At 38.1% G+C, this 24,141-nt stretch overlaps 1 protein-coding gene across 2 annotated transcripts in view; it reads right to left on the bottom strand.

Annotated features, from left to right (window-relative positions):
- Window positions 1–2,680: 2,680 nt before the first annotated feature.
- The window catches only part of epas1b (endothelial PAS domain protein 1b), a 32,065-nt gene continuing 10,604 nt past the window's right edge, over window positions 2,681–24,141 (bottom strand). For both annotated transcript variants that reach the window (XM_058381234.1, XM_058381230.1), the window contains exons 2-16: window positions 22,019–22,209; window positions 18,619–18,764; window positions 18,097–18,181; window positions 16,732–16,844; window positions 16,187–16,389; window positions 15,094–15,200; window positions 10,408–10,555; window positions 10,068–10,270; window positions 9,769–9,941; window positions 9,547–9,654; window positions 8,560–9,029; window positions 8,336–8,438; window positions 7,715–7,817; window positions 6,963–7,094; window positions 2,681–6,341 (exon numbers count right to left, since the gene is read on the bottom strand). In XM_058381234.1, the coding sequence (XP_058237217.1) occupies window positions 6,193–6,341; window positions 6,963–7,094; window positions 7,715–7,817; window positions 8,336–8,438; window positions 8,560–9,029; window positions 9,547–9,654; window positions 9,769–9,941; window positions 10,068–10,270; window positions 10,408–10,555; window positions 15,094–15,200; window positions 16,187–16,389; window positions 16,732–16,844; window positions 18,097–18,181; window positions 18,619–18,764; window positions 22,019–22,209 (2,434 nt within the window). In that variant the 3' untranslated portion in view covers window positions 2,681–6,192. The remainder of the gene's footprint in view (window positions 6,342–6,962; window positions 7,095–7,714; window positions 7,818–8,335; window positions 8,439–8,559; window positions 9,030–9,546; window positions 9,655–9,768; window positions 9,942–10,067; window positions 10,271–10,407; window positions 10,556–15,093; window positions 15,201–16,186; window positions 16,390–16,731; window positions 16,845–18,096; window positions 18,182–18,618; window positions 18,765–22,018; window positions 22,210–24,141) is intronic.

A 24,141-nucleotide genomic window follows, 5' to 3' on the forward strand; every position in this document is an offset into this window, starting at 1 on the left:
TAATTTCTCTTCCAGTGTTTCTCTTTTTAGCCTGTATTCAGGGCCAGGATAAATAGGAATTAGGCAGAGGCTTGTTCTCACTGGCCATGCTTTGGTCTCCTCCCAAATTCTGTGCCTGGAAAAAACCATCAAATACATGGTGTAGAGAAAGATAGAAATTTTGTGAAATGGTCAAAATTGGTTTCTGATTAGCTGGAAATTGGATTAATTGTCCAGAGAAATGGAAGGAGAAGAAACTGAAGTAGAAAATAAAATGGCAATAAACTAAACTTAGACAAAAAGAGTAAAGTGCAATAGGTTCTAAATGACACTAAAGAACATTTTACATTTTATTTATCCAAATTATGTTATTTGGATTATTAAACTAAGAAACTGAAGAAATTATTCTTTTAATCGTTGTGTTATAGACAAACTACTAAAGCTCAAGAGTCAATTCTAGTACCTGAAAGACATTGGAAATGTGTTAACAGTTTTGGCAGTGTGCCTTGGAGTAAAGCTATCCCATTGGTTGATGTGGGTTTTGCTGTTTGAGCAAACATCTCAGGCGTATTCCCTTCGTAAATACATGGGAAGAAACGCAAAGGACGTGTGTCTTGCGTCATAGTTCAAACAGAACAAGGACAATAATGGGGACAATAACAAAAAACGGGAGAGGGGTGGTTTAACTAGGCCAAAGTCCAGCAGACATCACAGTAATGAGTGACTCTACAGACAACACAAGGAGGAAAATGTCTGGCGTGTGTGCTTGTGTGCCTATTAGCATTCAGCCGTCCCACAGGTTAAATGAGGCCATGGTCCAACTCTGACCCTTTTTACCATGTTTACCGTAACGTTTATGATAAACCTTTCAAAGCTTTAACTACATTTCATACTCACATTTTCCACAGCACTGATCTAGTGCAGTTAGGCTCAGAAACCATGAACCTAGATGCTCCTTTCAGACTTATTTAAACTAACTGAGGAGAACATGCAGGAGTTCACCTGCAGAATTATTCTTCTGGTAACACATTGGATTTCTAAGCTTTACGAAGAAATGCTGCAAGAGAAAACCAAGACTCTTCCTGACTCAGAATTAGAGCTAGTGAAGATCTGCCTTTCTCTAGAGAACAAGACTTTATTTTGGAAAGGAGGACAAGATGTGTAATAAATAAAGAAGTGAAGTTCAATACAGTTTTAATAAGCTATTTGTGGCTTTCTTTGTTCTTTCTGCAATAATCTTGCTGAAGTATCACCCGTAACAAACTTTAATGCTCGGATTAAGCCGATTCAATTCACTGGGATCAAAATTTTAATAAATGTGAAAAGTTTCCCTGGTGAATAGTTTCCTAAGAAATGCAAATTTATGATCTGAAAGATTACATTCCCAAAACGATGAAATGATTGTCAAGTGACAAAAGGTTGGGTATCTACCATTTAATTCGTTATGATAGATTTTTTTTTAACCAGAATAACGGTCCAAACATTTTATTAATAAACAAACAAACAAACAAACAAATAAAACTAAACAAACAAACAAACAAATAAATAAATAAATAAAAATAAACAAGACAGTTTAAAAATGCTTGTAAATCTTAAAGATCCCAAATTTGTATCTAGTCAGTCAGCTGACTTAAAAAAAAAAGTTCTTAAAGAATTAATTCATTTAAACACAAGAACATTTTCTTAGTTTTTATTACTAGCTACACCAGAATATGGAAATACACCAAACCTTTGCGAGACTTTGCAGTTTAAACCTTCCCCCGTTCTGCCAGGGAAATGGAAACTTCTTATCCATCGAATCTTATCGGACGTTTTCAATCAGTATAAACAAATGAATTATTTTATTGCCCCAAATCTAAGGGACAATTAGTCAGGACACTGTTAGCTTTCAGTGTGAGATGTGTTTATCTCTGCTGGGATAACCTTACACAGATTTCAGTGGGTGAAATTTTAGATGGTTATGAATAAGCACTTGGGGTGTAGAAACATTTGTGTGAAAAAACAACAGTTTTTATTTTCCGGGGACTTTTTAAAGAATTTATTGCTCCTAGTACGCTAGGAAAATACAGAAATACTTATGAAAAACTACAAATATATATAAGTGTCTACTTTCATATGAATCATTAAACACCTCTGTGGAGTGTGATATGAAGAAAGTCAGCGCTGAACATGGACACAAAAAAGCAGGAGCAAATTCATTTTTTGACCTTTGGTAAAAAGTGTTAATCGTGCAGAGAGCAGTGGGTTTTTAACAGTCTGAGATTTGAGTAAATGTGCTTGCTGTAAGTAGGCTTAAATGTAGGTCGAAAGCCACTGCATTCAGAAAAGAAGAGGAAGTGCTGCTCCCTTTACAGGGGCAGCGACGAATATCCTGTGCTTTGCTTAAGTAACATCAAAGAGTTTTTGTTGTTGAGACCCGTGTTGATGAAGGCGTTCAGGTAACAACAACAAAAAAAGAATGCTTGCTAAAAAAAAATGAACAACAGGAGACAGAGAATAAAGATCAATATGTTTTAATAGGATATCAGTGCAGAGATACAACTATTCACCGGGTAATATTTCCCATACCTTAATGTCAACAACCACAACAACTACTACAATAATAATAATAATAATAATAATAATAATAATAATAATAATAATAATAATAATAATAATAATAATAATAATAATAATAATAATAATAATAATAATATGGGTGTGATATTTTGGCAAATAAAAAATACAGAATTGCTGTGTGACTAACAAGCCCAAACATTTAAGGAGACACTGGGACACTGTTTTAAAAAACAGACATCTAAAACAGCATCACAATATAATAAAGTTTAATTCTGTTTACTGCGTTTTACCTTGGCATTAACCTGGGAAGGGAACATTTTAGCAAAAAAAACATTCCTGCTCATTTTCTGTTAATGAAAAATTTAAGAAAACCTTTTAAAACACTGGTGGCCAGATGTATGTTGTTTTACACACACTTTTGTGCTCAGTTCAGCCATAAACTTTGGATGTTATGTATGAAATGTGCAAAAAGATCAAAAAGTGGAAAAAGGAGATGACTGCATGTCATTTAGTGATAATCAGTTTTGTGTGTGATTTGTCCACCTTAGGTATAAATGAGCATCATGCTGTTGAACCAATGTTGTCAGGTGCTTTTTCCCTTTTATTACTTGTTAGAGATATTCTTTTATGAAGAATATTTAATAATGCAACACCATTTGCACAATTTAGGCAGCTTTAATACTGTTTACATCCATCAGGATGAAGCCCCAGTGACCTACACTCTGAGGAAAAATAGGGAACTTAACTGTAACTTTCCTTGTTGCTGAGCTGGTACACTTAAGAGTTTTACACCTTTAATATGCATAATTTACCTAAAAAGGTCTACTATTAGCTTTACTCCAAAAACTAATTATGGTCCATTTACATAATCATTTTAGGTCCGCTACATAGGTGAAAGATACATATTAAAGATATCGTATTATAAGATATTAAAAATACAAATGATTTACCCTCGCGGGTTCCACCCCAGTGCTAAGGAAAGGAACAGTTTAATACTATTTTAACACAATTATATATGCATTTTTTTTATTAGGGTTAAGCTGATTGAGACTTTAATGGCACATGAGCCTTATTAATGCCCTCGACACCGTTTTCTTGTACTGACACAAGGGTCTGTATTATTATCTTTATTATTATTATCTCTTCATTACTTGCATTTCAAGTAAATTGAACTAATGTCAGATGCGTTTTGCTGCCACATCGAGTCACATACGTCTGGCCCTGAGGCTGGAGTTTCAGTAATCATCAGTGTATCTCTGACTATGCTTTATATTTTGTTTCTCTAGAAAGAAAAAAATTAAGTGCATGTAATTATATTAGTGTTATCTAGTATATATATAGATTTATATAGTGTTTATGTGTGCGTATATATATCTATGTCCTAAGTAACACTTACTTGGATCAGGAAGTTCAGAGAGTGTCCCCTGTAATCTCAGCTTAGAATTTTATAAATACAGTAATGTGTAATTTCTAGACAGAGGAAAACAGATGGACAGAGATGATGTTCAGACTGGAGAGATGTACATCAGTGGGTAGACTGAGCAGGCTGTATCTCTGTATCTTACTACAGTGAACGCTGCTATCTCTCTCCATTTATCTTCCATTGGCCTGATATTGTGTCTATTGTGCATAATGTCCTAGCATTGTATCAGATAGGATGGAGGAATCTTTTTTTTTTTTTAAATACATTGAAAGTTCATCGAGGACATTTTTTTTACAGTCCTGTACATAGGAACCTTAGGTTTGTGGTTAATTTCTACTTATGCAGAATCAATCCTTCACTGCTAATCAGCATCTACTGAGCTGCTTAACCCTCAAATCTGCATAATTTAAAAAATACGGCATCCAGCATAGAATCTCATTCTGGCTGTATATAATCTGGGCATTGTTTTAAGGGGAGAATTTTCATCTTGCATTAAACTCATAAACAGAACTTTGGATTTGACTTGTATAGTTTCAAACCTTTTGAACTATCAACTAAAACTGACAACTGAGGATGATCATGAGCAAATGCAGATATGTGATGTGTGTGGGTGGAAGAATAGTTGATCAGATCAACAAATACAACTATTTGAATAAAAACAGTAGGAAAAGTACGCCTTTAGCGAAAGCTTTAGTAATTAAGTCAGAATTTATTAATCCATTATTATACTAGTTCATTCGACTTTAAAGACAACCTCAGCTAGTGTGACAGAAACACTGTTAGAAGTATTAAAGACAATTTCTTAACACAAATGTCACGCATATCATTAAGAAATGATAAAAGTGAAAATGTTTTGCTAAATTTGCTACATCTCAAAAACAGACTTTTTCATTTTAATAATTTTTCTCTTTTTTTTTCTTATTTCTTATTAGAGTAAAAAGAAATCTGCACTGGCCTGCCAACAAATATAATATGCTTTTATGTATCACAAAGGGAAAAAAAATGCCACTAGAAAGGAACAGATACCAGCACTATAGACCGCTTAAAATCAGCACTCCGATCCACATCTACTGAGTAGACAAGACAAAGTACCCAGGTATTTGAGTGCTACAACTTTTACATTATAGAGAACTTTATCATAAAAACTTTATAGAATCCTCCTTTAAATATCATGTATACAGCTAAAATGACAAAAATAAAAACTATATAGAGTGGTCACCACATAAAAGGCAATGGACAGAGAAACAGAGGGAGATTGACAGCGACAGAAAGAAAAGTAGTGCTGTGACACTTGAGGAACTGAACAGAGAAGGCACTAAAGCATGCATAAATATTACAGGTATAGGCTTAAGGTGTCAGAGGTAGGAAATTTAGAGAGAGAGTTGGAGGAGAAATAACATTCTTACAGTAGATCATCGTTCTTCAAAAGAGAAGGACAGGGAAACTGAGAGAGAAGTGCACTAAATATGTAGCTAAAGGAACAGGAACAGGAAAATGAACATAACATGCAGAATAAATCAGCACATTAAAGGTGCATTATGTCTCTATCAGATAAGTAGGTGGATTTGACTTTTAAATTATGTTTTTTTTTTTTACTCTTCAAGCCAACCCCTCATTCGCACCCGTGTTCATGAAGCTCCACCCTCAGGATCTACGTTGGCCTGTAGAGTGTCTCTAACATGACTGACGGGGGGCACATTCAATTCAAACAATCAAGCATTCCAGATCCAGAGGTCAGTTTTTCAAATGGGTTTTCTCAGCCACTTGGCATACACGTGTGCCATGACCACGACTTATAACTTTATATTTTATCATGTTTTTACATTTTACAATTTCCAATGTTATTTGTACAAGTAAGAAATAAAAAAATGACTATTGCACCTTTAAGAAATAGCTTTTGTAACTTAAAATATTATACTGTTTAATGTGTGTATACTGTATTATACTATGCATATAATTTATAAAGATGTAGACAATAAAAACAGAAAGCTACATTCTCATTATATATGGTAGGGTAGGGTAGAGGTGTGTGCATTTAAGTCCCGCTATTGTGCACATTTTGTGCTCATGAATTGATTGGCTGATGAACCAAGTGGGGTATGTTGAGAGGACAATACTACAATGTGCAGTGGAAAGGTTGAAAACACTGCATTAATATGATTAGGACTGTGGTTGATACTCCAGGTATTGTGGGTGATACAGCTAGGTTAACTGACTAAGAAAAGGTTGCTTTAGGTGGCCTGGTCTAAAGCACACAGTAGATCACTGCCCTGCAGCAGGTGCAGGTTGCCTTGCAGGGGGACGTTCACTTCACAGTCATAACGTGTCAGCTCAGGCAGATAGTACTCAAACGAGGGCCCAAGCAGACGACTCGCCACACCTACAAATGTCAAATCATCATTTACTACACATGCAGTTCAATTCCAATTGGTGTCATTCATGTATACAGTTATATACACAGAATTTCAAGCATTCATAATTCTTAAATATATTGCATTAAGGACCGTATGCAGAGTTGAGTTACGTGTTCATAACGAGGAGCTCAAGCTAAACAAATTGGTATTTAGACCTCAGACTTAAGTACCATTGTGTGAGTTTGATTAAAACAGAGGTATCAGTTACATGCGATTCCTAAAATAAACTTAGCCACATTGTTCCTGTGCCATATTTTTTTCACTGTCTACAAATTTGATGTAACCACAACATGTCATGGTAAAATTTATGGTGCACTTTTAAATGACCTATGACACTAATAATTAATGAAAAGTATTGTCTCTTTAAATTACACTAAGAACACAGCAAATAAAGCAAGACGTTACTCATCTGGACCACTAAAAATTTAAGCTGCATTATCGGCATTAAATCAGCTTTATGATTTACGCTCTGTGTATTTTTATCTGTACAAACACTCCTCTAGGAGAACTCAAGTAGCCAACTCTGAACACAGTTCTAAAAATCAGGTACAGAGTGATTCTGAATCACAAGTGGAATATCAGCTCACCTTCCATTTTTGTGTTGGGGAGCATGTTGTAGTCTGTGTAGTTACAGCACTGTTCTGGGTAGTCTTTTTTCCCCAGAGCTGTCTGATTACCTTGATACTGAGATTTTCTCTGTTGGTGGCCTTTGTGCTCATCTGCACAGAAAACGTGCAAATACAATGTGGAAAACGATTTAATTTCTAGATACAGTGAGCAATTCACTTGTAAGACCAACTATATTCAGAAACAATTTTATGGTATTTCTATATTACTATAGCACCAAAGGGGCATTATTAGCAAACTGAAACAAACATACTGCACATGTACAAACTCCTATCTAATGTGGTATATTGCATACATATTCTATATAGCCAAATAATTGTGGACACCTGACCATCACACTTATTTGTGCTTTTCATGGGTACTTCATCCCAAAGGTGTTCGGTAGGGTTGAGGTCATGGCACTGTGCAAATGACTCGAGGGCTTCCACTCCACCCTTGGCAAACCATTGACTTCATGGGCCTTGCTTTGTGTACATGGGCATTGTCATACTGGAACAAGTTTGGGACCCTTATTTCTTTGAAGGGAAATTGTTATGCTACAACAAATGCAGACATGCTGTACAAGTCTTAGGGAGGGTTACATATGGGTGTGATTGTTAGGTGTCCACAAATTTTTAGTCATGTAGTCCATTATACACTAGGACTTCTTGACTATTCCCTAATCTGTGGGTTTTATGTGTATATATTGTTAGGTTTTAGGCTCATTCTTTACCTGTTAAGGCACTGCTGCTTTGAGACATCCTGTTAAAAATGGCACAGCTTTCATTCTTCATCCTTTTCCACATATCTGGTGGCTTGGTAGCAGATGATACCCCCTACACAATGCATACATACATTAACATATAGTCAAGAAAAAACCCTCACACACAGTGGTATGAATACAGAATCCACTTTAATAGAAACACCTGAACACATCTGTAACTACTGATGCAGTTATTCAGTCAGCCAACCATGTGGCAACAGCACAATGCAGAAAATCATGCAGATGTTAATGTTCACATCAAAAATCAGTGTCATGTGGCATGGTTACGGGTGGCATGAGTATTTCAGAAACTGCTGATCTCCTAGGATTTTCATACTCAACAATCATTTTCTGTTTTTCGTACCATTCTATATAAACTTTAAAGAAAATCCTAGGTGATCAGCAGTTTCTGAAATACCCAAACCAATTGGGCACAAACTACAGTGCCACAGTTAAAGTCACAGAGATCACACTTTTTCCACATTTTGATGTTTGATGTAAACATTAATTGAAGCTCCTGACATGTATCCATATGGTTTTATGCACTGTGCTGATATATATACTTTATATAGTATCAAGAGAGATACTTACTGTGCTCATCTGCGAAAATGAGCGCTTCATAGTGTTTGGTATCGTGCCCTGGACTGGGCTTATGTCTCTGTAGGCTTTACAAGGTCTGTATTTCTCCATGGACCTGCCAAATGAGACAATCATTACTCTAACTGCAAAAACATCACCACTGCTAATGCAGTCCTAACGTGGCTGAGAATACATTCAGAAAAAAAAATATATTCGCATCCATTCTATAGAATTACCTTTGACAGTGGAGGGACATGCAATTTGTTTGCAGAGCTTGGCATGAGTGCTTTTCCACCAACGGGTCTATCACACCACCTTTGCTATTGGGGTAATTTATCGGCGGGTCAGGAGGCCATTGCAGACTGTGATGCCCACCCATAGCGGCTAGTGGTGTGTTGGCTGAATTGGTGTGGTGTGCCAGAGGCATGTGGTTAGGGTAAAATATGGGGGGCCACGGCTCCATTGTGTTAGCACTGGGTGTCTGCTTCTCACTAGCAGAGTGTGGGTTAGGCTGGAAGTGGGTCCCTGGAGGTGGGGTAAGTGGCTGGAAGAAGTTGGCAATGTTGCTGAAGTTATACTGAGTAATGCCTGGAGCAACAGCCTCAGGCAGAGGCTCATCCTGACAGATGGGATTAAGCTGGAAGTCTTCACCATCCATTGGAATGTAAGGGGCCAGTGTCTCCAGGTCCAGATCACTCAGGTCAGTCTGAAAGGAACAGAAGGGAGTAGGGCTATTAATATGCAAACCCTGCTTTTCTGAGACGTTTTCAGCATTGAATGACTTTGAACCATAATCTGTATTTAAAATTAGGTATGAAATATAGTATGTATGCTATAGCTGTAAAACTCAAATCACTTAAAAGTCATACTAGTCTAGTAAACATATGCTTGTCTAGCAAGCCTAGTCTATCAAGTTTTAGCAATAGCTATAGGATCTGGTAGAATTTGTCAATAAAGGTGACCAAGAACCATCTACAATCATAGATGAAGGCAGTTTGTCTGATATAGCAGATGACCACATGCAGACCTTCCCACAGCATGTCAGCAAACACTTACAAATGAAACATTTGTGCTTTTAAAGTTTTTTTCAGTCCAGAGACCTTACCTTGCTCTGAAGAGTCTGAGTTACAGTGTACTAATAAGTGTGCAATAAAGTGTGTATACACAACTGTGCAGAAAGCCAATGAGATTGCAACCTTCAATTTTGTGACTTTTGTATCTACCTCTTGGCTGTAGGAGTTTTTGCCCTGGGTGTCCATAGCAAACAGTTTCTCTGTGATCTCCATCTTCAGGTCATCCACTGGGGTTTTGTAATCGTCTGGGCTGCTGGGCTGTAGAAGAAGACACAACCACTCAGACTCAACAATGATTAAAGGTGCAGTTCTGTACTTATTCTAGATAAAAAGAGAGCCCAATAAAAGTGCTTTTGGTAGGCTTGATTTTACCGTAGAGCAGCTGCTTATGCTGGGTGTAGCACTGCTGGCTGGTGGAGCCTGAGGTATAGAGAAAGTGCTGCCAAGTTTAGGCATGTTATGTCCCTCAGTGACTGAGTGAGTTGCAGGGGGATGCATAGGAGAAACCTTAGCACACACTGGGTATTCCTCAAATGATGGACGACCTACGGTGTAAGATACAGCAGGTGTAAAGTGTCACTGAACATCTCACAGAAGATGCAGAAGTAAGTACAAATCAAGAGTCTCTATTTAAGGTAACAAGTGGTAGTACAAGCTTCTTCTGGTATTACCAAAGTTCAGGGGGATGATATCTTCACCAGGAGTTGGTGCCAAGTGAGTGAGATCCTCAGGTTCCTCTTTGAACTTGGTGAAGAGGGTTCCACTCTCAGAAGCCACGGTAGATCCAGCCTGGCTGAAGAAACTGTTCATATGTGTCTTCAACAATGACTCTGTCTGGTCTTTAGAGAAGATTGTGGACTTCTCCTCAATATCACTTTCAAATGAAAGAGAGACACAAGGGGATTTTTTTAATTTAGTTTGGGTTCATTGAAACCAGACAGAATATAGGAAAATATAAAGCAAGTTATGACAAAGATGTGGTTTTGATGAGGTTTATATCTTTCCACCAACCTCAGGATATAGTTGACACACACGATGCACTGTGGCTGAGAGTTGCGGCTACTGTAAATGACAGTGCCCTGAGTCTCCACCCACACAAAGCCCCCATGCTTGGCCAACATCCGGTAATGTCCACTCACAGTCTGGCCTTTTGTACATACTATAGAACATAGAAAATGATCATCAACAGCGATCAAATTAGAACATCATTTAATGAACATTAGTTTAATAATCTGAGCATATTTTCAGTTTACAACTATCATCACATAATAGTCTACTGAATATTGTCTTGAGTGTTCACAATAAAATGTCAAGATAATTTATTTTAGTAATTAACAAAACGTTTATGTGGAATATAAGTCTCATTCAATCTAAATGGAGTTTGAAAATTTTGTGGTACTTAATCATTTTAGAACTGGAAGCACCTATAACCCTGCTGATTCATGCAATTAGCCAATTAGCCAATCATAAATTTATAAAAATGATTTAGATGAAAGACTTTAGTAATTGTTCACTTTGATGGATGTTAGTGTCAGACTTATTGTGGAAATTGCTATCCTCCAGGGGTTTTCACTCACAACAGTCCCTAAAGTTTACATATAATGCAAAAAAAAAAAAACAACCAACATCCAGTGAGCAGGAGCTCTGCATGAGGGAATGTCTTGTTAATGAGAGAGGTCAGAGAATAATGGCCAGACAAGTCAGACAGCTCGAACCAGTCTGGCCATTTTTTTGCACAAGTCTGTGTAAACTGTAGAGACTGCTATGTATAAAACAGTAGATCAGCAGTTTCTGAAACACTCCAAGCAACCCCACTGACTCCAGCAATCACACCATGGTAAAGTCACTGAGATCGCATGTTATATTATGCTATTCTGATGTTTGATGTGAACATTAACTGAAGCTCTACATTATGAATTGTGCAGCTGTCATGTGATTGTCTGAATGGATATCTGCACGAATAAGCAGTGGGCCATGTGGCTGGTGTAAAAATGGGAATTTTTAAAAATGGGAGGGTAGAAAAATGGGAATTTTTCAATTTGTAAACTTTTACCAAGACACTAAGCAGTAAATATTTGCAAAAAAAAAAAATTAAATTAAATTAAATTAAAACAAAAAATTAAGTGTAATACAGAGTGCATTCTGAACTTTTATTCAATTATTTATTTTATTTGCAAAATCTATCTTTTATTTTACCTATTGTTTCCTATTTTGTTTGGTTACAATTGGCACAACATTAATCAGATTATCAAACACCTACACAAGTAAAAATACAGAATATATGCAAGAAAGTAATATTTCAATATTTATTGCAGCCCTACACTAAGATTATAATTTGCCATGCCCCTTGAAGAGGTATAGTAGATTCAGAGTTGATACGTACAGAAAGAAAAGTATGAGTATGGCAGGCATGCAGACACAGACAGTGCAAAGTCACACATATTAGTTTTGATAGCATGAGCCTGTCTCTTCTTTCTTGGACCTGGCCCAAATTTTGCATGGGAAAGCTGTGGGCTGAGGGTCATAGGGTTCACTAAGGCAGGATTAGCCCACACTAGTATATGCTGATCTGCAGACCAGTCACATTGCCCTAGCCAATTGTCTGGCTGAATCCACCGAAAGCAGCATAGAGGGTCCATTCTCTAAGTAGTTAGCAGCATTGAGCTAGCTGCTGTGCTGGGAAAATGCCCATGAACACAGTGTGGGATATATCTCTTAGTGGTGTTCGTCTGTTGTTTGCATTATTATACTTTTTCCATATATATGGCAGCAGGAGGAGGAGTCTCCAACCTGAAAAAGCCCATACTAAGCACCTAGCAAGCTGGTTTCAAAGCAGCAAACTCCATGCCACACAATACTGATAAGCTTTGCACTGCTAGATCAGCCACTATCGTCAGTCCTCATCTTTTTTGACTTCAATGCAGCCTTCACAATATCACTCCCAATGTTTCCTGACCCATACGCTTTTCAGTTAGTGGTACAGCATGGCATTCGTTTGCTACTTGCAGAAACAATCTAATGAGGTGACACTATTACTCCACTGGTGTCTCACAAGGCTTATTTTTCATACCATGCTGATGATATTCAACTCATACTTTCCATTCATCCCTTAGACACTCGTGTTTCTAAACAGATTTTAGCATGTCCGTCAGAGATCTTGTCATGAATGGCAGATTAATGGCAGAAAGCTCAGCTGCCTAGAGAAGTGTCAAAATCCTGTGATGAACTCTCAGATCTAATAGGCAGTAGTAATGAGCAACCAACTATCCTTCTCTCCTCATATTTCTAATGTGACTTGATCATGCAGGCTTCTCTTTATCTTTTACACCCTCAGGGGGTCTGACTATTTCTCTCTATGAAGGTCACTCAGGTGCTTGTTCAGTCATCTCAAGATCGTACGACTTCAACTTGTTCCTGGCAGTCTTCCTAACTCTTCCAACTGACCCAGAATGCATCTGTTCTCCGAGTCCCCAAGTACTCCCACACCACCCCATTGCTGCGTTCCCACCCCGGCTTCCTGTACTTGACCCCAGCAGATATAAAATACTGCTCCTTTGCCTACAAAACTGAAAATGGGCAAGCCCCTGCCTACCAAGTCACTAATCAAACCCTACTCTGTACCGTTTCGAGCCTTCAGCATGGCTCAACTTGACTCACCATTCCTCAAGTTACAGACAAGACATGCATCAAGACTCTTCTCTGCAGTGGCACTTAGGTGTTAAAATGAAATTCCATTGACTGTCCAAACAGCTGAGTCACTGGCTGTCTTCAAACTTAGACTGAAAACATGCCTCTTCACTAAGCACTTAAATGAACACTAATTTAAAACCAATGAATTATATACTGTTTTTGTTTGCTGTAGATCATTATTCATTATTTTTAAACCCTGACTTATTTGCACTAGCAAAAGGATTTGTTATTAATAGAGAGTACAAAGCACTTCTGAAAGTCATTCTGGATAATGGTGTCTGCCAGATGGTGTAAAAGTAAATGTATAATGAGCTACTTGCAGTGATGTATGTGGACAATTCATGGTCCACAGCTCTAAGGCCAACTAATCAGGTTGTTTATTTAGACCTTTTCATGTATGAGACATAAAATATATAGAAACATATGGGAAGTGACTTTTTGCCTTTCACTTTCAACAAATCCGATCCAGATCAACACTTGCCTTTCTGGTCTCTTTTCTTTTCACCACACAGTGAAAAGGCCCTAATTACATGTTAATGTCACTGCAGATAGAAGCCACTCCACCTACAGTATCTGATTAGGAGGCAATCTGGGACACCTGGCCGAGGCGAGGGCAAGTCATCCCTGCTCTATTCGATGCTTTTATCTCCCCCTGCCACAAGTCACCCGTAATGCGATTCAAGACATCCTAATGCTTGCTGCAGTCGGCCCTAATAGAGCCAATCCAATAAGGCTCTTTTGAATCGCGATCATAACTCATACGCACATGTGAAATGCAATTTGTCTGCCTCAAGGCCTGGTGGCCTCAGTGCCCCTCCCTTCAGCAGTCTATGTAGACAGTCCAGGTTTCGTAAATCTCACCAGATATAGAGTTTCAGGGTTGTTTGTATTAGGCAGGCAGACGCACAGTGCCATCTGAAAGCCCACTTCATTGTGACATGGGATTAACACACATTCATGTTGAGGACTAATTGAACAGAACATGAAGGTGGGGGTATTCAGGGGCATTAAAAAAACACAGAGAAAGGGGGTGAGTGGCAGCATACATTTCAGAGAGATGAAAGTCTGCATTTGAGCATGTATGGTATTGCTGCTTTGATGGTAGCGGTTATGGTGCATTATAAAGCAAATAAATTTATTTAGAGACATAAGTTTGCCTATAAAAACTCTAGTTCATTAATTAGCCTAGTTAATTACCAACAGTTAACAAATATGCTAGAAACAGCAGTGTCTGATCACTAGCATGTAGTCTGCCTTACTCTGACTTCTCAGTTACAGTAAGAAAAAATGAACTGGGCTTACTGGATCAAAGTACATTATATAGACATATACAGAATACAGTATGATCATTCTCCTAGGTGTACGTTCTTTACTGATTATGTTTGGTATTAACACAGAGAACATGTTGCATGCACACTTTTAAAATGTTTATGTTACATTAGGTCCAAATACCTGTGAAAAGACAAGCGAAGATGAAGGCAGGTTTAAAAACCAAAGCCATAGTCAAACCCATAAAGCTAGATTTAAAAAAAAAAGGGTGTCCATGCAAGAGAGGTGTGCTTGACCAGTATACAAAGATAATATATTTCTGAGTTCTTCATAATTAATTTGTACCTACTGTGTTTATAATTTTTTTTTTTAAATAAAAAGTTTCACTCAAATAAGAAAAACTATTTACTTATGTTTCTTTGAGTAATAACTATGAAGTTAAACACATGTAAAATCCCAGGCTGACATTGTTGCTAAGCCAGGAGTAATAAAATATTATTTATAATAATACTGTACAAATTCAATCACTTAGATTTTTTTTTTTATTGTTTTTTTCCCGTTTGCTTACCTGCTTACCTTTTCATCCTATTAGCATCACAAAATACTGTATATATGCATGAAAAAAGACACACAGTAACATGCATGGGGATCCCCTTGCACAAGCTGTGAGAGAGCAGCTCGCTTAAATAAATTTACAATATTAAGCTTAGGGCGATGAAGGCCAGATGAGCAACTTACAGTTCTGGTGGCTTTTGGTGACACTTTCAGAGTCGAGGGCATGGTAGAACTCGTACACAGAGCGACCCAGGAGATCTTCAGGACTGTAGCCTATTAACTCAGTTACTCTAGAACAGGGGGTGCACACAAACACATGGACACAATTTTGTAAATGGAAGTCCTCTTTATTTGTTCTCTTTGAACACTTTGATCTCTGGTTATTTCAAGACAAGTTAATAATGATCCATTTCATATGGTCCGGTCTGCACAACGTTAGAACTTAATGACTGTTGTTATGGGAGGATTTTCAGCTCGTTTGCACATTTCTGAGAAAGATTAATGCCACTTTCCCATCCCGAGGTCATTCTGCAAACTTACCACAGTATTGTGATGATTGACTAATTTTAAACAGGGCTTTCAATTAACCCTAAATGTTCATCCTTACACAGCTGTGCTGTTGTGTAAAGGGAAGCAAGCTAAATAATTAGTAACGTTAAGTGCATGATTGTTGTATAATGTATTTGTTTATTGATGGCAGTCACAGTATAACTCAGGATGCCAAGTTTAATTCTGAAGTATAAATGATGTGACTTTTGTCTATGTTTACAGGTTGTTATACATAGACAAAAAAAGGATTGTATCAATAATAAATCAATTTTATTTTTATGGAATTCAAGCTGTTGAATGTAAGATTTTGGAATGTGGCCCTTTTTGGAAGAAAAATGCTGTCGCAAGCTGTTCACAGAAGAACATTTTTTGTGCCGTCCTCCTCCATAGAGAAGATGAGGGATGACTCTTGCACTACATTTTACACACTTAACAGGATAAATGGCCTTAAAAAGCCATAACTCCTTGCTCAGAACCATGAGTAGCAAAATCGAAATGAGTCAACCGAGCTGTTAAAGCTCATAGGTCAAACCTTGGTCATTTATAGTTTAAATGAGACCTTTCCAGACTTTTAGGTTCTTTGATTTAAACATAACCAGATCCATCACTACCCTGACAAGAATTAAGCTTGTACTCACAATGAATGAATGAATGACTTAATGAATATAGTTCCCTTTGTACAAGTATATGCTAAGCATCTGTTTGTGTGTGTGGGGGTGAGTGTTACCTCTCGTCACAGTAGGTGAACTTCATGTCCATGCTGTGTCGGCTGAGGAAGGTCTTGCTGTCAAAGGGTGTGTCGATGTTGGAGGGGTGAGGGATCGGTTCACACAGCATGACCACACAGGTGAGAGGTGACTCTTTATATCCACATAGAGTGCGTGTAGGACAGCTGTTATACAACTTCAGATGTCCTGTGCAGTGTAGAACCTGAAGAAGGGAAGCACTGATTCAAAAACTGCATCCTCTTTTGCATTTGTCAGCATATAAATGTGACAAGATATACTCCATGCACATACAGCTGAGCAACTAATAACTGACTAATCTGAAAAGATAATGTTCTAATCAACAGCAACAACCATTACATAACTTAACTGCAATGTAATCACCACCATTTTAGCGGAACATATAATAATAATTATAAAAATAAAATATCGCCCCCCAATTTCAAATTCAAACCTTGTACAATGTGGAGAAAGGTTAATACTGTCAGCCACAAATCAAATCTGACTCCATACCCAGATAAGCATCTTTATTAAAGACATCATGTACCTTCCAGCTGGCTGATTTAAGGTTGACGGTGCGTCCTCGACTTGTCACAGTGCATTTCATTCTCATGAAGAAGTCTCTCTCTGTGTTTAACTCTTTGCCTTTCTTCCCCACACCTGCACCAAAATGCACACAAACTGTTAAAATTTGCACTTTTTTTATGTAGAAATTGCTTACTATAAAAGTAAATGTTCAGTGTGTGAATGAATATAAATGGTTCTCCCAGGATGGTGTGACAAGGGTCACAGAGGGTCCGGAACAATTTAAGCTACTCTGGGAGATGTCTCTGGGATCTAATGGAGCTTATGAAGTAATAAATACAGAGGCTACTGGTTGGCATTGTAGCCAGTAAGGCAAAAGACCTCAACTAATGAAAAAAAGTGGTCAAACCAAAACACAGGAGAAAGACTGCAGGACACTCAGTGAGAGGGCCACAGGAAGAGCAGAGGTCAAAAATAAGGGAGAGCAGATGAAAGACTGGCAAGAGCGCAAGGGTCAAACCGACAGGGTGGGCTAAAATTTCTGGCTATTTTTTTTCTTTATATAGCCATTCTTGCCCTTTAAAGCGACATTTTCTCTGCCTGGGAACAGTATATACATACCAGGTCCATGTTTTAATATATATTTATGTATCATATTTAAATGTTCATTATTTCTGAATGTCACAGCAACATTATTTTTATTATATTTTGCCAACAGTTTCCTCTTGGCCTAATTTTACTACTTTCTCACTGTTAGGGCTGGACAACAAGGTCAAACTAGTATACTAAATTTATACTGTTACAACTGAAATTATGATATGCCTTGCAATATGAAAACCCCTGGATGTCTCAATGATAAAGAAAATAATGTGACCAAAACTATTTTATTTTTAGATAGTCAGTGCCATGACTTACCATAACAGGAAGCTTACAGAAATAAAGCAAGAATAATACAGTTGCAGTTCCTTAGGAGTTCATCTGCATGTTACAGCAGCAATATCCGTACCTGTATCTGTATTTGGATTTAAACCCGAGGTGGCGAAGTGGGCCTGGCCTTAACTGGACTACCACTATGCCCTAACAGCTGTTAGCTGTTAGCTCTCCTGGCTTTTTTTATTGTGTCCCTTGGGACCCTAGGCCTGAAGCTTTCTATTTTCACCCATATACCCTGCAAATGAGTCCTTCTAGGTTACATCCCTACCAAGGTGAATATCACTGCCAAACAATTAACACATGGTATATTGTTCAAGCCTTTACCTTCTGTATAACATCTTTGTCGAATCATTTCACCTACTTGAGTCTACATGACTAAGCTGCCACAAATAATGGATGAGCAAAGTTGTGCAGTACCAGTGGTCATTTGTGGGATGGTGGGTTGGGAAATTACCGGGTTTGAGGCTCAGGTTTTCACGTATCTCATCATGGTCACAGGGATGAGTGAAATCAAAGATACTGTGGCCCATCAGTTCAACCTGGTAAGAGACCATACATACACAATATTATTATTATTATTATTATTATTATTATTATTATTATTATTATTATTATTATTATTATTATTATTATTATTATTATTATTATTATTATTATAGCTATCATAGGTTTCGTTGCCTGTTACATGTTTTGTCTGTTATGAATGAACCTTGTGGGGTCTTACAAAGATATAATTAAAAAGCCTTTAACATTCTTTAAGTTTTGACAGTAATGACTGACCAGCTTAGTGTGTGTGTGTGTGTGTGTGAAAAACAGAGACCAGTGTATCTCCACAATGATGTAGTGACTACACACATTAAGCCATTTAGCTCATATTTACTGGCCAATGTGGAGCTCTAACTGGCCTGCTTTGTTGCCTGTTATCTCTAGTAGCTGTGAGGCTTTGTGTACATGTATGCTTATTGTGTGTGTTTACCTGTGTCAGCCCCATGAATTTGTTGATATTCTCTGAGAGGAAGATCATGTCTCCGTCCGATGTTACCACGGAGATGAAGCCTTCTAGTGACTTCAAATAAAGACTGTCCATCTGTCTGTCTATGTCTGTTTCACTGGTATGGTAGCCTGCAATACAACACACACACAGATGCACACACACGCACACACACACACACACACAACACATGTACAACAGAGGCGCAACAAACACAAACACTTACACAATTATACAAAGCTGTTAAAGTGTATTTTGTGTGTGTGCGCACATTCATGTTGTTTTGGTTTAAGGCCGTGGCTCATAGCCAAAACAAACCAGAACAACTTCATCCTGCTACTCTTAATCCTCCCAAAAACAGCAACCTCCTCTTTGTCACTTCCCTTGGGCCACTTCACCCTTCGCCCATCGAAACACACACACACACACACACATGCACGCTCACATGCGCCGACACACACACACATACTTAATAGCCACTATTAATCATTTTAGCTCACTTTCGATGAGAGAAAAATTCAGTGTACATGAACCAAATAAAACAAAAGGAACACTAGCTGTAAACTTTTAAAGACTGTCTGGTATGAAAATGTATGACAAATGCTCCTAAAAATCAGGAGATTAAGAAAAGGAGTAAAATTTATCTTTCATTTCTGGACAAGCTATGTATAGTCTTGTAACCCCCAACATACAGACACACAAATTACATATGTCTGAGAAAAAGTCTCTAAAATGACCGTAAGGTAATTGTTTTCTAATTTTAATTCTTAAGTAATGGAATCTCTCTCTACTTCAAATGAGTGAGCATAAACAGGCATAAACATTGTCACCCATATCCTTAGCTAAAGGAAAATATTTTGAACATGATGCTCTATAGCGCTGCTGTCTCCATACGTGTGCGAGTTATAATTGTGTGTTCGTAAATATGGTGCTGGTTCTGGCGTAGGTTCAGTGGAGGTGGAGTGAGCAGGCGAAGGAGAACACAGAGCGGCTCCACGGTGGGGGGTCGGAAGCATGTGATTGCTCCAGTGTGCTTCCTTCAGATAAGAGCCATTCTCAAGGACTACGGAGGCCTGGGGCTGGAGCCGAGCCGAGTTTGGAGACCTGCGGCCCCAGAAAATTACACCTTTGAAAGGCTCAAGGGAACAAGACCTTGCCTTTCATTTTGTAATAAAACAAATCTTCCATTTGGTTTAGAATGTTCCCTCTTCCCAGCCCTACTTGATCTCAAAAATGAGACAGAATTTGGGAAGAAAAAATACCAGTCTGACTGACTGTGTTCCTGTTCCAGCGCCAAAACGCACCACAAACCTATGACACTAAGTTTGTACCACAACATCTGGAACAAATGATGCCCAACTGGATTACACTGGGGGAAGAATTTTAAGCTGTCTTACGTAACTCAGCGCGAGATGTAATGCCTGACGAAATGCTAATGGAAACAAACAGCTCGATCGCATACAGAGAGCTAATATTAGATCGTTTCCTCTCAATCATAGAGACTGACCTCTGAACCCATACAGGATGCAAATCTCTAAACTTCCAAACTCAAGCAGCTCCTCTATTCAAAAACAGCAGCCATACTCAGCTCTAACACTGATACAGAACTGTCATTTTTAGATAGACTACTGATCTCCGGTGAAGTATTTATAGAAATTAGTGGGTACCAGTGCCTGTTTGTGTTTTAGAGATTTGAAGCAATTTTCGGGAAAGTGAGCAAAGTAAATGCAAATCACTGTTTCCATCAACTACCTTTGTAGTAGTTACATAAGCCAAGAAGGGAGAAAGAGATGAACCGCAGAGCGAGTGGAAAACATGGATGCTTTTTCATCATTTCTTCAAAAATGTTTCCATCTGTTTCCATCGCCCTTAATCACATATTATCTGACCAACCTTTCCGTTGCAGCCAAATGCAAAGAAGGTCTGGAATATTGTTCAAATATTAGGTATTTCTGCACACAAATTCAGAATCCATGATATTTCAAGGCAGCAGGATATAAACCCCAGCAATACAATCACACTGTATAAGATGTCTATAAGTAAGATTTGTTTTCTGGTAATCTAGCGGCGAAATCAGTCCTTATTCTAACAAATGATAATCTACAGGGAGACAGGTTCGAGTGGGAGTTAACTTCTAGTGTTGATAGCTTGGCTTTAGCACAGTAAAGAATGCTTTAAGCTCACAGTACAATCTTCCAGACATATGGGCTTCACCCAAACTGGTCAGACAGACATTATCATATACCAATTCACGTGAGCACACACCTAATTACACCTAACGTATCACTTAAATAACTCTGAGTGACACATTAGTGCGTTGGTGTGTGCCCCTTGTGCTTATGTAAGAGGGGTTTCCCTAGCACCCTCATTGCGGGTACGGTGGTACAGAGTGAGAAGGGGGGCTGGTGGCGCCAGGGCAGGCCCATGTTTTGGCTGGCCTGCCATTCTGAGAAAGCAGCAGTCATGCTCCGATCTGCCTCTCTGCACACAGCACACATGATCTGATAACACTATCTATGTACCATCTTACAATCACTGGGCTGCCGTTTTACCTACATCTTCTACAGCTCATGTCTTTCCATTTTTAATCAAAGGTACGTTTACCTTTACTTGTTACAGGTGACCAAACTAAAAAAAAAAAAAGCAACACATTTATCCAAAAAAAAAAAAAACCTGGAGCTATTAAATAAAAATGTATCAGCAAATATCTAAGAAAAATTAATCATTCCGCTCCCACTCACTGCAATACTGACAGGATGGAATGGATGGAACCGGATGGAATGAAAAAACCCTGTAGAAGTTCCTTTATCTGGCTTCCGGACATTCTAATTTTAAATTTAAGACAATGCAAGCAATACAGACGCACACACTCAAACACACACACACACACACATCCTCCATTGTTCAAGAAACTTCCAGAAAGTCAGTTTTTTTCTTTGATATCAAAGCAGTGCACACACAAACATGACATTTAGCTAAAGAAAAAGCATTCAAGGTAATTTGAGAACATTTTGTCAACTACCTCCATTGACTGTGACTTTTATTACATGGCAATTTCAATAAAATCTTTGCTCTTATTCATGCAATGAACCCAATAAGCCTACAGCAACAGCTGCTCTAATAACCTGTAACACAATCACAGCTTTGCATAAAATCAGCTCTGCTTTTCTGTAATGTGACTGCAACATTAATACACCCAGGCAGCAAAAAACAAACAGTTTCCTCATATAGCAGGTTCGTATTCGTACCTGGGGCATGCCACTGGATCAAGGCATGCATTATAATACAGTTTTAACACCCTTTCTACACTTCTTAATAACATAGAGATGTTCAAGTGTATGTGCTCTGTGTGTGTGTGCGTGTGTGTGTTTGTGAAATAGAGTACCTGATGTGAAGAGCTTGCATGTGCGCAGGAAGCTGATGGCGAGCCTCATGATGGAGGCCTTGTCCAGATGGGAGCTGATGCTGTGAGGCAGAGGTAGCTGGTGCGCCAGCTCATAGAATACCTCCGTCTCCTTACTGCGTCTGCAGCGAGCCGCATCACGGGATTTCTCCTTCCGCCGCTCTGAAGTGCTCCTACAGAGAGAAGGCAAAGGGAGTGAGGTCCAGTGGGTGCACATATACAAACGCTGTAGGAATAGAGCTTTCTAAATTTGGCTCCAAACAATTCCTTAAAATTGCCATGACAATTACATCTGTACTCTCGTAAATATGTTTGTTTTAATTTAACTATACTTACTGAATACTGCTGCTGGGAGAAAACAGGCAGTCAAAATGAACATGGGTTTACATAAGGTCACCAATGCCTAATATATTCCTGCCCAACCTAAACTGGAAGGAGGAAAATGGCAAGGAAAAGAAATCTGGAAAACTGTCCCAACGGTGTTACTTGACAAAAGTACTATTATTATATGTCCTCCTGTTAATAATGAGAAAACAACACACACTTTTTCCAGCTTGGTGGTGGCATGAACGTAGACAAAATGAGAGCGAATTAGCGCAGACTGAGAAAGAAGCAGCAATATAAACAGAGATTGAAAAATTAAGCCATGAACTCACTAATGCTCTTTTGGCTGAATGAACACAAAACCATGATCCAAAATGTATTAGAACATCTTCCTAGGAGAGTGCAGGCTGCTATAATAGCAATGGAAGAAAAATGTGATGGTCAGGTGTTTCCCGTATAGTGTACTTTTACTGCTGATTCTGAAGAAATCTGGTTGTACCTGGAAATCGTGTTGCATCATATTATTGTGTAGATGATTCAGTGTTACTGTCAAATTTTGAATCATAGCCATATGAATCTAAATCCTATTGTATAGTATAATAGCCTACTCAGTGACACTGTCAAATATTGAGACTTTGACGTAAGCATTTTAATCACATTGTCTCATTTGGAAGATGGATTCTTGGTATTTTTCACTGTTTAGCATCTCATATCCTGTTTTACTGGACCTTGCATGTGCCAATACTTGTATTCCTGGTTTTCTCCAAGAACAAAATAGAAACCAACTCATTCTGAAATGTTCAGGATTGTTTACATTTTACAGATGCAGCTAACAAAGTACTGTAAATTATTCTCTGTTCACATGACCTTAAATCAGTGTATATTACATAGCAAATTTTGTAGTTTTTTTAAGAGTAAATGAAAATAGAGAGTCGTTAGGATATCAGTGTGATACAGAGGATAACAGCATAAGCCCAGGTCTGAAAACACTTCCTGTGTCTCATATATTTCCTCTTCAAAAGCAGGTCAATGTCCAAAGTCTGAGGTTCCTTGCGAATATCTAGATCTTCACAGCCAGGTCACAGATAGAACACATCCTATAACCAGAACTGTGTTGCCTTTGGTTTTTCTACTGATAAAGCTTCAGAAACATGTAGACATCTAAAAGCCACATCATTTCCAGCTCTCAATCAGCTTAGCCCTGTACCCCAGCAAGTCAGACCAAGAGACATGTACGGCCGGTGGTGAACATATACAGACACAGACAGAATGAAAGGCATAGAGATACCCTTTGATTTATAGTCTGTGCCCCCAAAAAGTTTTAACTGCTCTACAAATACCTCAAAAAAGTCTATTTGTGGGGCTGAACACAAATTACAGCCTGAACTCTTTATCCAATATTGTATTGTCCAGCATTGCAACGAAATATTTTCGTTTGTGAACAGCACAATATATATATATATATATATATATATATATATATATATATATATATATATATATATATATATATATATATATATATATATATATATATATACACATATACAAAATTAATCTTTAAAAAAATAATAAAAAAGGTCTAGAAAGGAAGAGAGAAGGCCATCTTTTAAGTTTACGCCTGGGTCAGATGCTTGTAGGACAAATGTTGCATAAACAAATACTGCACATTTTTAGAATGTATCTGCTGCACTCCCACAGACTGAAAACAGTCATAAGCACAGAAATGCTCCTCTGTCTCCAGTTCTGAATGTACAGTCAGCCGACATACAGTCTGAGTG

Source organism: Hemibagrus wyckioides, linkage group LG03 (assembly GCF_019097595.1).
Source record: "Hemibagrus wyckioides isolate EC202008001 linkage group LG03, SWU_Hwy_1.0, whole genome shotgun sequence".
In the NCBI taxonomy this organism is placed as follows: Eukaryota; Metazoa; Chordata; class Actinopteri; order Siluriformes; family Bagridae; genus Hemibagrus; species Hemibagrus wyckioides.